This window comes from Coregonus clupeaformis, chromosome 39 (genome assembly GCF_020615455.1).
Source record: "Coregonus clupeaformis isolate EN_2021a chromosome 39, ASM2061545v1, whole genome shotgun sequence".
In the NCBI taxonomy this organism is placed as follows: Eukaryota; Metazoa; Chordata; class Actinopteri; order Salmoniformes; family Salmonidae; genus Coregonus; species Coregonus clupeaformis.
This window is the reverse complement of record NC_059230.1, coordinates 15466411-15479062: the sequence shown is the minus strand read 5'-3', so window position 1 is coordinate 15479062 and position 12652 is coordinate 15466411. Positions and strand designations below refer to the sequence as shown.

General features: G+C 45.4%; 1 protein-coding gene across 8 annotated transcripts in view; it reads left to right on the top strand.

Moving 5' to 3' along the window:
• Positions 1–577: 577 nt before the first annotated feature.
• Positions 578–12652, top strand: part of LOC121554508 (peroxisome proliferator-activated receptor gamma coactivator 1-alpha) — a 49488-nt gene continuing 37413 nt past the window's right edge. For 2 of the 8 annotated variants that reach the window (XM_041868115.2, XM_041868113.2), the window contains exons 1-2: positions 578–1627; positions 4933–5112. In XM_041868115.2, coding sequence (XP_041724049.2) covers positions 1580–1627; positions 4933–5112 — 228 coding nt within the window. In that variant the 5' untranslated portion in view covers positions 578–1579. The other 6 variants (XM_041868119.2, XM_041868117.2, XM_041868120.2 and 3 more) reach the window with 4 other exon arrangements.

Genomic DNA, 12652 nt, shown 5'->3' with positions numbered 1-12652 from the left:
GTACACATGGTTGATACTTGTCACCTGCCGCATCATGTCTTCTTAAATGTACATCTCGAGTTTTTAAACAGATAGGAACCACATGGGAGGTTTTCAGTAGGCGCCAACATGTATTAGGTCTTTGTCTTTAAATTACAGCCTAGGCTAAAATGTCTAAAGCTGTAACTTAGTTTGAGATGGGGGGACGAATCATGTCAACACTTGCACAATTTCCGTTCATTCTTCTGTTATTAGGAAAGAATACTGGAAATTCAAGAAATGTGTCTAACGTTAGTTTTGGAGTAGCCTAGCATGCAGGCAGGCTGGCAGTGTGGACATGACGCCTCATGTCAACCAGATGCATCAAACTGCGTTCCGGCTGAAGTCATGAATTGTTAATGGAGCAGTCTGCAACGCTACGTTGGGGATGCCGCACTAGGCTGCGGTGAGTTCTGTGTACCCACATGCATTTAATATTTTCAACTCGTGCGGTTGCTTTACTGTGCAGTGGTACACAGAAGTACACACACAGACTCCAACTAGCTAGCTTTTAGCTAATGGAAAAGCGAAGCACATGTTCATCAAGTACGAAAAATGCGGGCAAAACATCCAACAAACAACATGCATATTCATATTGTGGACATTGGGAGTTATATAAACGATATAGACTTTACGCACAAGCCTCGCGTCGCCCAGAGGATTCTGAAACCTATACCCTACGAAAATGCAGTAGCCTAGGCTTGAGATATCAGAAAACGTTACAGTAACATAGTTGGAACATCTGGGAAATGTGATTGAAGTCAGACCAATTGGCTACACTTAAACCTGTTCGTTTGTTTAACCTTTTGTTTTGTTTGTCGCCATGTTCTTCACATGATCCGTTATTTTCTTATAATATATGGGAACTCACAACGCACCCCTTTTCAATAGATGAGCATCAGTAATTTCCTACAAACTAAACAGGGTGCGTGATTTCATAGTAGCCAACGCTGTTGAACCTATCCCTTACTATATTTAGTAGGCTATGGAGAATAATAATATGCTTATGGCGCAGGTTCCTTTTAAAAATCATTGTTCTACCATGTTTGGAATAGCTTCTTAGGACAGGTTACAAGTAGACACGTTCAACAAGGCACGTTGATATCACTGTACATTTTGATATCTTGAATATGCTGCATGCATGGTGGTGATTCGATTGTCAAATGTTTGAAGGCCTATAGACCGGTGAGCGGTCTGGGTATAGCAGCGTCTTGATAAGCAAAGCGACAATTTATGTGGGCTGCGTTAGAAATATATTTTATCTCACCGTGTCATTAGAATTGAGCGATTTTATAGTTGGAAAATATTTACTATGCGCGTGCTAGATCCCGCCTGCTTCACAGTACGTCATTGGCGAGTAGTAGGGAGGTGGTGAAGGGAGTCACTTCCCTGCCTACTTTTAATAGCTTTGTCATGTGATGGAAAGCAGTTGTAAGACAGGTACCCTCAGTTCATTTTCGGTAAGGGGCAGTAGCCTGTGCGAGAGCGAGTGGAGCGCGAGTGGATTTCTTTTTGCCTGATTTCTTTTTTTGTTTCTTTCGGACCGTCATTTAGTGCCTGGATGGCGTGGGACAGGTGTAACCAGGACTCGGTCTGGAGAGAATTAGAGGTGAGCAGTTCTAAAATATCCAACTTATTGTCAACTGTACGGTTCTGGAACGTTTTGGGGATGATGGACCTCACAGAACATCCAAGACCGTGATTTCCGATAGCGAATACGGCTTTTCCATTGCTGGTGTTGGCACGGGATGCGTAATATCGCCGCGATTGCGCTGAGGATACGATACGGGGGAAATACAAAGCACAGGAATATATGACAAGTGGAGGGGATAAAGCAAAATTGCTGTTTTTACTTCATAGTGTCGTGTTTAAGTCGTTATATGTAATGGTGTAGGCTGCAGGAGCGGTGCGTCTCTTGCAGCGCTGGAGTTTGCTGCTGGTCGCGTCTCCCTAGGAGGTCGTGCAGTCGGAAAGAATGTTTACATGCGTGTGGAGATCTTTCCAGTCACTGTCTGTATTCGCTCTTGTGCTGATGTGAGAAGGGTCCGCTCTTGAAGTCAGAATGACAGAAATGTTTCTAAGTCAGGTATTGTACACTCGGACGATATACGTCTTTTTATCGGGGCTTTATCGGGATTTTACGTGATTTGTTCATTGGAAAGTGCAGAGGTGATCACAGGCACGGAGGTTTGATATTACGGAGGAGAATCTTCTCTTACATGTCATCGGGCGCGTCTTGACATTTGTGCCAGCAACATCCCTTTGGAGGAGAGTAAAGACATATCTGTAGCCTAGTTGCATATTACAAAATAGGCTATGGGAATGTTTTTACCCGTTAATAAAAAAAATTGCGTAATTGCTATCGGGGATGTTTTTCCCATAGCATACTTGGTAAGCTCTTGATTTAAAACGCACGGGGTAGATTGACAACTCAATGCAATGATTTTGAATAGAATAACTGGAAATAATGCAAATAGTGATTTAGAGATTGACAATAGACTATAACTATGTTATTAGTGTTATGCATGTCTATGCAGTTTGTTATAGGCATTGAGCTGTAGGCTATAGTTGTCTGCAGATACCGTTGACTTACGCATTAATGGGATAGAAGCTCATCTTCGATATGAAGCTGCTGTCGGTTTATCAGCTTTTCTCCGTTTGTCTGTTATCACCACTCAAGGCAAGATTGAATGACAGTAATTCGCTTGACAAAATGCCTGGAAATGTCAGTTTAATCCATTACTTATTGACCAAGATCATTGTCCTACGCATGTATTTATTTGCTTTCCTTGACAGTCTGGCGAATGACTTTATGCACCAGTAGCACTCCTTTACACTTTAACTTAAATTATTAATAGAGATAGATGGATGCTCGGTCGTCTGAGCCAGCCTGTCAAATATATATATATTTTTTAATCATGTTTTCTTGTTCGTCTGGGCATTTTCGAGTACATCAGCGTAGTGATAGCTGCTGCCTATCTATAGTGCCTATCTATACCCCCTCATGAAGGTGCGTGTTTTTCCAGAACCTGACCTGCTTGTGACAGACATGCTTTCTTTATTCTTTATTTTCTGAGTGCGTCAGTTTATTCTGAGTTGAGCATAAATCATGCCGTGAAATTCCCAAAGCCCCCCCCTTTACAACCAGATAATTGCACTCCAAATCCCCAGTCATATTCCTAATAATCTCACCATAGCAGGTGCTTTTATGTGTTCTGTGTGCGTAAATCACATTGGCTCGCAGTGGCGGTTAGCGCACTCCCCCCTCGCTCTGTCTGGCGGCGCTATTTCATTAACACCCTTGGAAGACGATGAGAAGATTGAGATGAGATGTCAGATCTCTCTTTGATTTCTTTTTTCGTATATCTTGATAAAGTGAGGCATTTTGCAGGGCTAGGAGGGATAGAGACTGATGCATTTGCATCTTTATCCTAGCTAATGGGCAAAGGAGAGGGAGTTGTGTCGTAAATATAGCCTATGACTATGTCATCGCATGAGCGCAACCAGAGGGCGGATCAACTATGGCACGTTTCGGCCGGGGCGTTTTTCGTTTTTTTGTAGCCTACCTCCCACTTGTCATAGTAGGCTATCTGTCTCTCTGTTGCCCTGAGACGAACCCTGGGCCCATCTCTCTCCAGCCAGATGCTCTCTCTCCCTCTCTCTGGCTCCTTGGCCAACTAACCGCCTCCCGGGTATGCCCGAGGGTATCACCATTAACGCTCCCTTAAGTCTGATATGCATACATTGAATCCTGACAGCTCTCTAGCCAACATTTATGACGTGGGGTTCGAATTTACATTTGCCACACTTAAAACGCCTGTTTATCTATGCATAACTAGGGTGTCAGTGAGAAGACCCGGGAGTAAATTTGGGATAAAAAAAATACCTGCATTTGGCTCACTCGGAGCTGATCTCTCCTTGCTTGCCTTGGGGTTGTGCGCGTTTCTCTCTCTATCGAGTAGAAGTGACTGCCATGTTCCAGAACAAGATGCATTGCGTGCAGTGCTGGCATAAACTTGCCTCAAGCAAGCACGGGCCGCTGAAGCAATTAACATTTGTAACATCTTGGCACCTGAATAAGAAATGTAGTTTAGGAAAGCGCCTTCCTGGAACTTGTTTACATTGAGCTTGCAACCGTTGGCGCAGAGTCAAACTTCGTTGCCTCATCTTCCTCCTCTCTCCACACCAAGCGGGTTGACATATTTAAAGTCTGTGGATCCCCTCAAACGCAGTTCGATGAAGCTGATGATTTGTGTCTGGAGAGCGGCAGAGCAGCTGTCGCATAGGCCCCTATATAAAAGCGGACAGTGAAGAATGAAATGTCAACAGGCAGCATGGTGTGGAAAACGACCCTTGCCTCAGAGTGAAATCTGTGCCATGGCTACTGCTGCCATTGTGTTGACGCACCCGCTTGCCCAGGGCAGCCAGTCAGGTGGCAAGTCTAGCCATGCTGTCATTCAAATGACGTTCAGCCTATCAGTGACATGGACATAGAGCCATAGGAAGAATACCCATGCAACACGATTTTGAATGAATTATCAGGCTTTATGAATGTCTGACCTATTAGGTCAATATGCCTAGCAGGCTTTCCTGGTCTACTGAAACTAACCATGTAGTATGAGAAATATAACAAGGTAGGCCTATCAATAAAGTTAACTTGTTATCATCAAAGAGCCATCGAATAAGCAATGAATGTCCTCTAGGCCAGGATGTAGTGTACAGATATTGCATAATAACCATAAAATACTACCTGTGGGGGTAACGCCTTGTGAATTCATGTGAAAAAGTGTCTTCCATAATTTGCCTCAGTGTGTGTGTTTGTGTGTGTGTGCATTGGTACGTACGTGTGTGTGTCTGCACCCCTTTGTGTGTGTTGATGGGTTTTCGACACCTCCCATCTTCTTGTCTCCCCAGTGTGCTGCCTTGGTTGGCGAAGACCAACCCCTCTGTCCGGACCTCCCCGAACTCGACCTCTCAGAGCTTGATGTCAGCGACCTGGATGCGGACAGCTTCCTGGGCGGGCTCAAGTGGTACAGTGACCAATCAGAGATAATTTCCAGTCAATATGGCAACGAGGCTTCCAACCTCTTTGAGGTAAGAGAGCATATCATACAACAGCTTGTTTTTATTTCCCAAGCGCCTCTGCTCCCCTTTGCCCCAATATCACATGATTTATGACACGGTCGTTAACTATTTACAGATATTATGGTAGCCTTGACTCAATTTTTTTCTATTTAGGAAGTTGATGCTAGGTAAATGAACTCATCAGAGGTCACCAGCCTGAGCTCAGTCAGCGGAGGAGAAAAAAAAAATGCGTCATACTGTACGCTGAGTTCGCTATCTGTTGAAAGCCTTCCAGGTACTTGATAAAAACCTCCCGCCTAGTACAGTATGTAGTAGTACCGACTGTATTGAGAGAGGGAGTTTATATTCCCCTGAAAAGTACAAAGTCAAGATAACAGGGGTTCGGCGATAAGCCTGGAGACCTTTGTACTGCCCTTTGGCTTCTCTCCCTGACAGTACTTTATCAATCCCCCAAGTCATTCATTCCAGTCCAGTCCAGCCACAGCTCTACTCTGCTGTGGCAGGCATCTAAAGGAGCAGAGGTAATTAAACCCAGCTCTTGCCCCCTTGGCCCCCATATTGTGGCCATATTGCGAAAGCCCCCTTTTCCAGAGGGTTTGGGAGTAAAACATTCAATTTTAAATCTGCTGCACTCTCTCTCATTCAGGGAGGCAAAGTCCACTGAAAGTAGCATGCTGGCGGAGCAAAAAAGTCATTTGGGACAAGTAAGCTACGAGAGACAGTTCATTACTGGTTGATCAGTGGCGAGGAAGACAGAGATTGGTGCTGGCTTGGCTGGAGAGAGGAGAATGCTGGAGGGGAATGCCACTGTGTGTCTGTGTCTTGTCATGCTGTCACATTTCGGAAGCGGAAAGTGTGTGTCTCAATGGCCCCAGTAGGGGAGAGGTTGATAGCGGACAGAATTCTTTCCACGCACACACACACACACCCCTCCCTCTGGTTTTTCAACCTAGTGCCAGTGAGGGGCCCCTAGACAGTCCCCTGTGCTCGGGGGGTCCTGAGTGCTAGTCATGTGACGCCGGACCCTCAGAGTGATATGGCCTGCGGCCGATGAGGGGATGGATAAAAATACAAGCTAACATGTCTGTCGTGTGTGTGTCACATTTTAAAACACAAGGCACTCTTTGAGGTAGCCAGCATAGAGAAACCAGCAATGTACGAAGTGTGTGTGTAGGATACTACATTATTTCAACACACATACTACACCGCTGGTTCTGCCTTTCCATGAGAGACGATCAGAAAACAGCTATAACGTTTGAAAACATCTGAGCAGTAATGAATGTGATGCATTTCAAATGAGATGGCTTTACAATCAACGAATGTATTACTTGTACTGTCGGTTGCTATCTGGAATTGGAAAGTGGAACGTTTTCAAGTTGCCATACGAAGTGCTCAGTACATCATACAGCAACGCTGGGAGTTGGCTTCTGTTATTTCTACTGCTTACTAATCTGACAGGGGGAAAATGGTTGGTTCTCTCTCTCTCTCTCTCTGTGTGTGTGTGTGTGTGCACGCTCACAGATCAGAGGCTTGGGGCTGGGGGTTGCCGCACAAACTTTCTGCACTTCCCTGATTGGCCTGTGTGGGGCACTGCAGTGCCCAATCATAACGTCAGGATTCAGAACTGGTTAATGATTGGCCAGCTGTTGTGTGAAACAAGTTGGACTTTTTATTCTTCCTCTCTCACAATCTACTGCCAATGTTTTCTTAAACTACTTGACTAGAGGTTAATGGGTGTTCGTGGTAGGTCGTCTCTACCCTAACCTTAAGCAATGCACAAAATAATGAACACACACACACACACACACACAACCTCATAGGCATACAAATCCACACACATACTTACATAACTACTGCACACACAAATGCACATATTCTCTTTCTCTCTCAATCACTCTCTTTCTGTCTATCTCACTCACTAATTTTCTTAATTTTTCCACACACACACACACACACACACACACACACAGACACACACACACACAGCTAGTATTGTCACGATAGCAGTATCGAGATACTAGTAAGCAAGGAAGGAAATTAAACAAAATTAATTTCTCGAGGAAAACAAATATAAACAAAAATAAACAGCCTTCTGTTGTCACCCAGAGTCACATTTGTTTATATTGCAAGCTATGGCAGACAATATTTTACATAAAGTAGGTTTTTAAAGGACCATGTTTTTTTCTGCTTTGCATTAACTTTCTTGCCAAGGAAAATCTGGTATCGTAGTATCGCCACACACACACACACACACACGCACACACAGTGCTGAAGGGCCCGTTGCTCTGTTTTTATCCCGCATGTGTGATTTGCCATAGAGTTCTTCTAGTGTGCACAGAACAGAACAGGCCCTGGCTGGCAGGCAGATGAGCAGAGAGAGAGCGATCGAAAGAGAGAGAGAGACAGAGAGAGAGACAGAGAGATATAGGATCAGGGAGCAGCAGCAGAAAAGGCACAGTGGATTGTTGTGAACTTGACGGTTGATGCCCTTCAGTGTCAGTTCGCTTGGCCATGATTTATCTGGCCCATCTCCGGGGCTAAAATGGTGGAGTTGAGTCTGGAGGTGGTAGGGGAGTGGAGGTTGCGCCGCTTCCCAGGGAGGGTGCCTGGAAGCTGGGTGCAGCTGTCACCGTGGGGCCCCTTTCTGGAGTGTGGGTGGTAGGGAGGGGGAACCAAGACAGGGGGATGTGTGCTATGCTGGGCTCCCTCTGGCTACTGCACACTTCTGGAGGGAGGGGGAGAGTGTGAGAAATAAAGAGAGAGATAAACAGATATAGAGAGACAGAGTGATAGAGATAGAGAGAGACTGAGACAGAGAGAGACCGATGCCAGAGAAAGAAAGCTCTGTCTTTCCTTCTTTAAGAACAGACTCTGAGAATCCTTCCTAAAATGGACACACTGGTCGTGTTGGATGAACTTCAGTCTCGGTCCCACGCTACTTGGAAAGAAGAACAAGTATTGTTTTTGTTGCGTTGGCACTTATGCAGATGCTGCCGGCCGCGTGACAGGAAGTGGCAAATGTGTAAACAGCTTTATTATTATACAGCTAGAATTGAAAAAGTCGCTGGCTGTCAATAATGTGACATCTAGCGTGAAGTCGGTTAGATCATTAATGGACTAGGGTGATTGTTTACATCCTGCTCATGGCCTGTTTGTGTGTGGTATGTGTGACTACTATCAAGTGTTTGGTATAGTGTGTGTGTGTGACTGTCTGCTTGTGAGTGCACTTGTTGTGTGTGTTTGCAGGTGTGCTTGTTCATGTGCATTGTATGTGTATGCTGTCCCTTGGGCGACCTCTTTTACTCTATTCTGCCAGTGTTACTCCAGCGGGATCCGGACAATGCTGAGAATGACACACAGCCTCTTACCAGGCCAGCTATCAGCCTGGACCACAGTGTGCTCTAACACCTCTTCAACAAGGCTTGGCCACTAAGCCAACACTTTCTATATCGGGCTGTGGTTGTTGGGTCTGCCAGTGAGATTATGTCCAAAACTCCCCAACCGGCTGCCAATGTGGACTGAGAATCACGTGGGAGCCCAAAGTTACTCATATCAACAGATCTAGGATCAAATGATGCTCCCTTCAATCCCTACCTCAAACATTACGCAGATTAAAGAAGACCTGATCCTATATCAGTGGTTAGGAGCAACTTTCTACCCACTCCATCAAATATGGCTGCCGTCTCCTTGTAAGGAAGGAGTGGAAGTAACATTAGCTCAATGACAGCCGGTCTCAAACACACTGATCAAGCCATTTAATGATGACTCTATCCCCAGCTGTCAATTACTCAACATTACCCAGTAAAGATATCAGACCATTAACAGAGTCTCTCATTAACAACGATAGTGAGGAAGTCAACATCACTAGAGGTGAAACAAGATGTCGAGTGCGTCGTCTGTGAGTGTGCGTGCCTCTGTCTGAAACAAGTGGCTGATCCCGCGGATTGAGTGATCGGCGTCATTTTCGCGGCGAGGATAGAATCCCGCTGTGGAGTGCCAGCGGAAATCCCCCACTGATGAATTAAAAACAAGTGAGTCTGGCGAGAGAGGGAGTGGAGGATTTAGGGCATTAGCCAGGTAATGCATATGCAATGGCTTTTTCTGTGTCGGTCGCACGCACGCACACACACACACACACGCTAGATTAGTCATCGGAGGTGGGCGATCTTGCTTACATTGGGATTGTTAAAGCAAGATGGTATTATGCCTCCGAGAGAGAGTTCCCTCTGCTTTTTTCTCGTTTGTTTGTTTTTGTGTTGTTCAAATGTTTCCTTGGGCAGATGCTGTGCTTACTCATAGCGGGCCGAGAAAGAGGAAGACAGCCCGGATTGATTAGGGGGGGATGTGTGTGTGTGTGTACGTTTGGAAGTGCTGAACGTGTCAAAATGTTTGTTTAATAGTCCCCCCTCCCGCCATCACCTTAGACACTCACAAGTAGTACACTTGCACACACACACTGACACACACACACACACAGACCCTCATCACCCCCTGTTACCAGTCCCCGCTGAACGCTGGCTGCGTTTATTTTGCAAATTTATGCTGACATTTGAGAGCACAGCACCCGCACTGTTTCTGCAGTTCAGCGAGGGTGCCTGAATTATCATACTGTACTGTATAATATGATTCTCTCAAGTGAGCCCTATTAAAAGAAAACACACTTCCCCTCATTGTTAGGACCTCTAATTTGTGCATATATATTGTAGTTTGATAAAAGCAAGGCTCCCCTTATTCTGGAAAACAAAGGCAGTCTCTGTAACAGTGTAACAGACTCACAGATCTGCCATTCTGACTGTAAAGTAGCCTTGTGGGATTTTTTTGGGAGGGGTGTTGCAAATGTGCTGATCAAAATGTTATGTTCCAATACCCCCTTCTTCCAACACACACAGGCACACTCAAATGTACACGTATAGGCACTCACTCACACACACAGGCAAGCAAAGGCGCGCGCACGCACACACACACACACACACACACACGGTTGAGTGTCTCTGAGCATCTGTCAGATTCATTCCACAGTAAAGAGATACTCCTCCCTCTATCCTATCCTTCTCTCTATATATCTCTCCCTGGCACAACACTCCATTGGCTCTCACAAACACACACACATACACTCTCCCTAAAGGCTGTCCGCAAACAGCCCCGTTAGAACGCTTCACATCCAGTGGGCATAAAGATATGGATTCACCCCCAGACTCTTCTCCCCTCAGACTGAGGGAGGGGGAGGGAAGCGGGAGTGAGGTGAGAGAGGCAGCCCAGAAAAGAGTCCCCTCAGGGCATGTTTGGAAAAGAGCAAGAGGGAATATCCTTCGGTGGTTGCTTGGCAGGCTGGCTGGCAGGCTGGCTGACTGTAGTATGTCTTCCAAAAGAGAAACACTGCTGATTGAGGGCTGGGTTGGAGCAAATACAGTGCCTTGCAAAAGTATTCATCCCCCTTGGTGTTTTTCCTATTTTGTTACATTACAACCTGTAATTTAAATGGCTTTTTATTTGGATTTCATGTAATGGACGTACACAAAATAGTCCAAATTGGTGAAGTTTCAAAAGATTCTAAAAAATAAATAACGGAAAAGTGGTGCGTGCATATGTATTCACCCCCTTTGCTATGAAGCACCTAAATAAGATCTGGTGCAACCAATTACCTTCAGAAGTCACATAATTAGTTAGATTGCACACAGGTGGACTTTATTTAAGTGTCACATGATCTGTCAAATGATCTCAGTATATATACACCTGTTCTGAAAGGCCCCAGAGTCTGCAACACCACTAAGCAAGGGGCACCACCAAGCAAGGTGCACCATGAAGACCAATGAGCTCTCCAAACAGGTCAGGGACAAAGTTGTGGAGAAGTACAGATCAGGGTTGGGTTATAAAAAAAATATCAGAAACTTTGAACATCCCAAGGAGCACCATTAAATCTATTATTACAAATGGAAAGAATATGGCTCCACAACAAACCTGCCAAGAGAGGGCCGCCCACCAAAACTCACTGACCAGGCAAGGAGGGCATTAATCAGAGAGGCAACAAAGAGACCAAAGATAACCCTGAAGGAGCTGCAAAGCTCCACAGCGGAGATTAGGACCACTTTAAGCCATACACTCCACAGAGCTGGGCTTTACGGAAGAGTGGCCAGAAAAATGCCATTGCTTAAAGAAAAAGATAAGCAAACACGTTTGCTGTTCGCCAAAAGGCATGTGGGAGACTCCCCAAACATATGGAAGAAGGTACTCTGGTCAGATGAAACTAAAATTGAGCTTTTTGGCCATCAAGGAAAACGCTATACATTTACATTTTAGTCATTTAGCAGACACTCTTATCCAGAGCGACTTACAGTTAGTGAATACATATTTTCTTTATACTGGCCCCCCGTGGGAATCGAACCCACAACCTTGGCGTTGCAAACGCCATGCTCTATCAACTGAGCTACATCCCTGCCGGCCATTCCCTCCCCTACCCTGGACAACGCTGGGCCAATTGTGCGCCGCCCATGAGTCTCCCGGTCGCGGCCGGCTGCGACAGAGCCTGGATTCGAACCAGGATCTCTAGTGGCACAGTTAGCACTGCGATGCAGTGCCTTAGACCACTGCGCCACTCAGGAGCTCATGCTATGTCTGGTGCAAACCCAACACCTCATCACCCCAAGAACACCATCCCCACAGTGAAGCATGGTGGTGGCAGCATCATGCTGTAAGGATGTTTTTCATCGGCAGGGACTGGGAAACTGAACTGGTCAGAATTGAAGGAATGATGGATGGCGCTAAATACAGGGAAATTCTTGAGGGAAACCTGTTTCAGTCTTCCAGAGATTTGAGACTGGGACGGAGGTTCCCCTTCCAGCAGGACAATGACCCTAAGCATACTGCTAAAGCAACACTTGAGTGGTTTAAGGGGAAACATTTATGTCTTGGATTGGCCTAGTCAAAGCCCAGACCTCAATCCAATTGAGAATCTGTGGTATGACTTAAAGATTGCTGTACACCAGAGGAACCCATCCAACTTGAAGGAGCTGGAGCAGTTTTACCTTGAAGAATGGGCAAAGCTTATAGAAACATACCCCAAGAGACTTGCAGCTGTAATTGCTGCAAAAGGTGGCTCTACAAGGTATTGACTTTGGGGGGGTGAATAGTTATTCGCACTCAAGTTTTCAGTTTTTTGTCATTTCTTGTTTGTTTCACAATAAAAATTGTTTTGCTTCTTCAAAGTGGTAAGCATGTTGTGTAAATCAAATGATACAAACCCCCCAAAATCCATTTTAATTCCAGGTTGTAAGGCAACAAAATAGGAAAAATGCCAAGGGGGATGAATACTTTCGCAAGCCACTGTAAGTGCCCAACCTGAGCCTCCTCAAACATATTGGCTGATTTCTGCTTAACAAGACACCTGTACACGCATGCACGCACTCACTCACACACACACCATTCTGTTCAATCAGACTGCAGAGGTACGGCGAATAGTTTTTGGATGTGTGCGAGCGCTAGCCGGACTGTCTGTCTAATGTTTCGGGGTCTGTGTATCTAATGATAAAAAGCTTTGGGTCCCATCTCACAC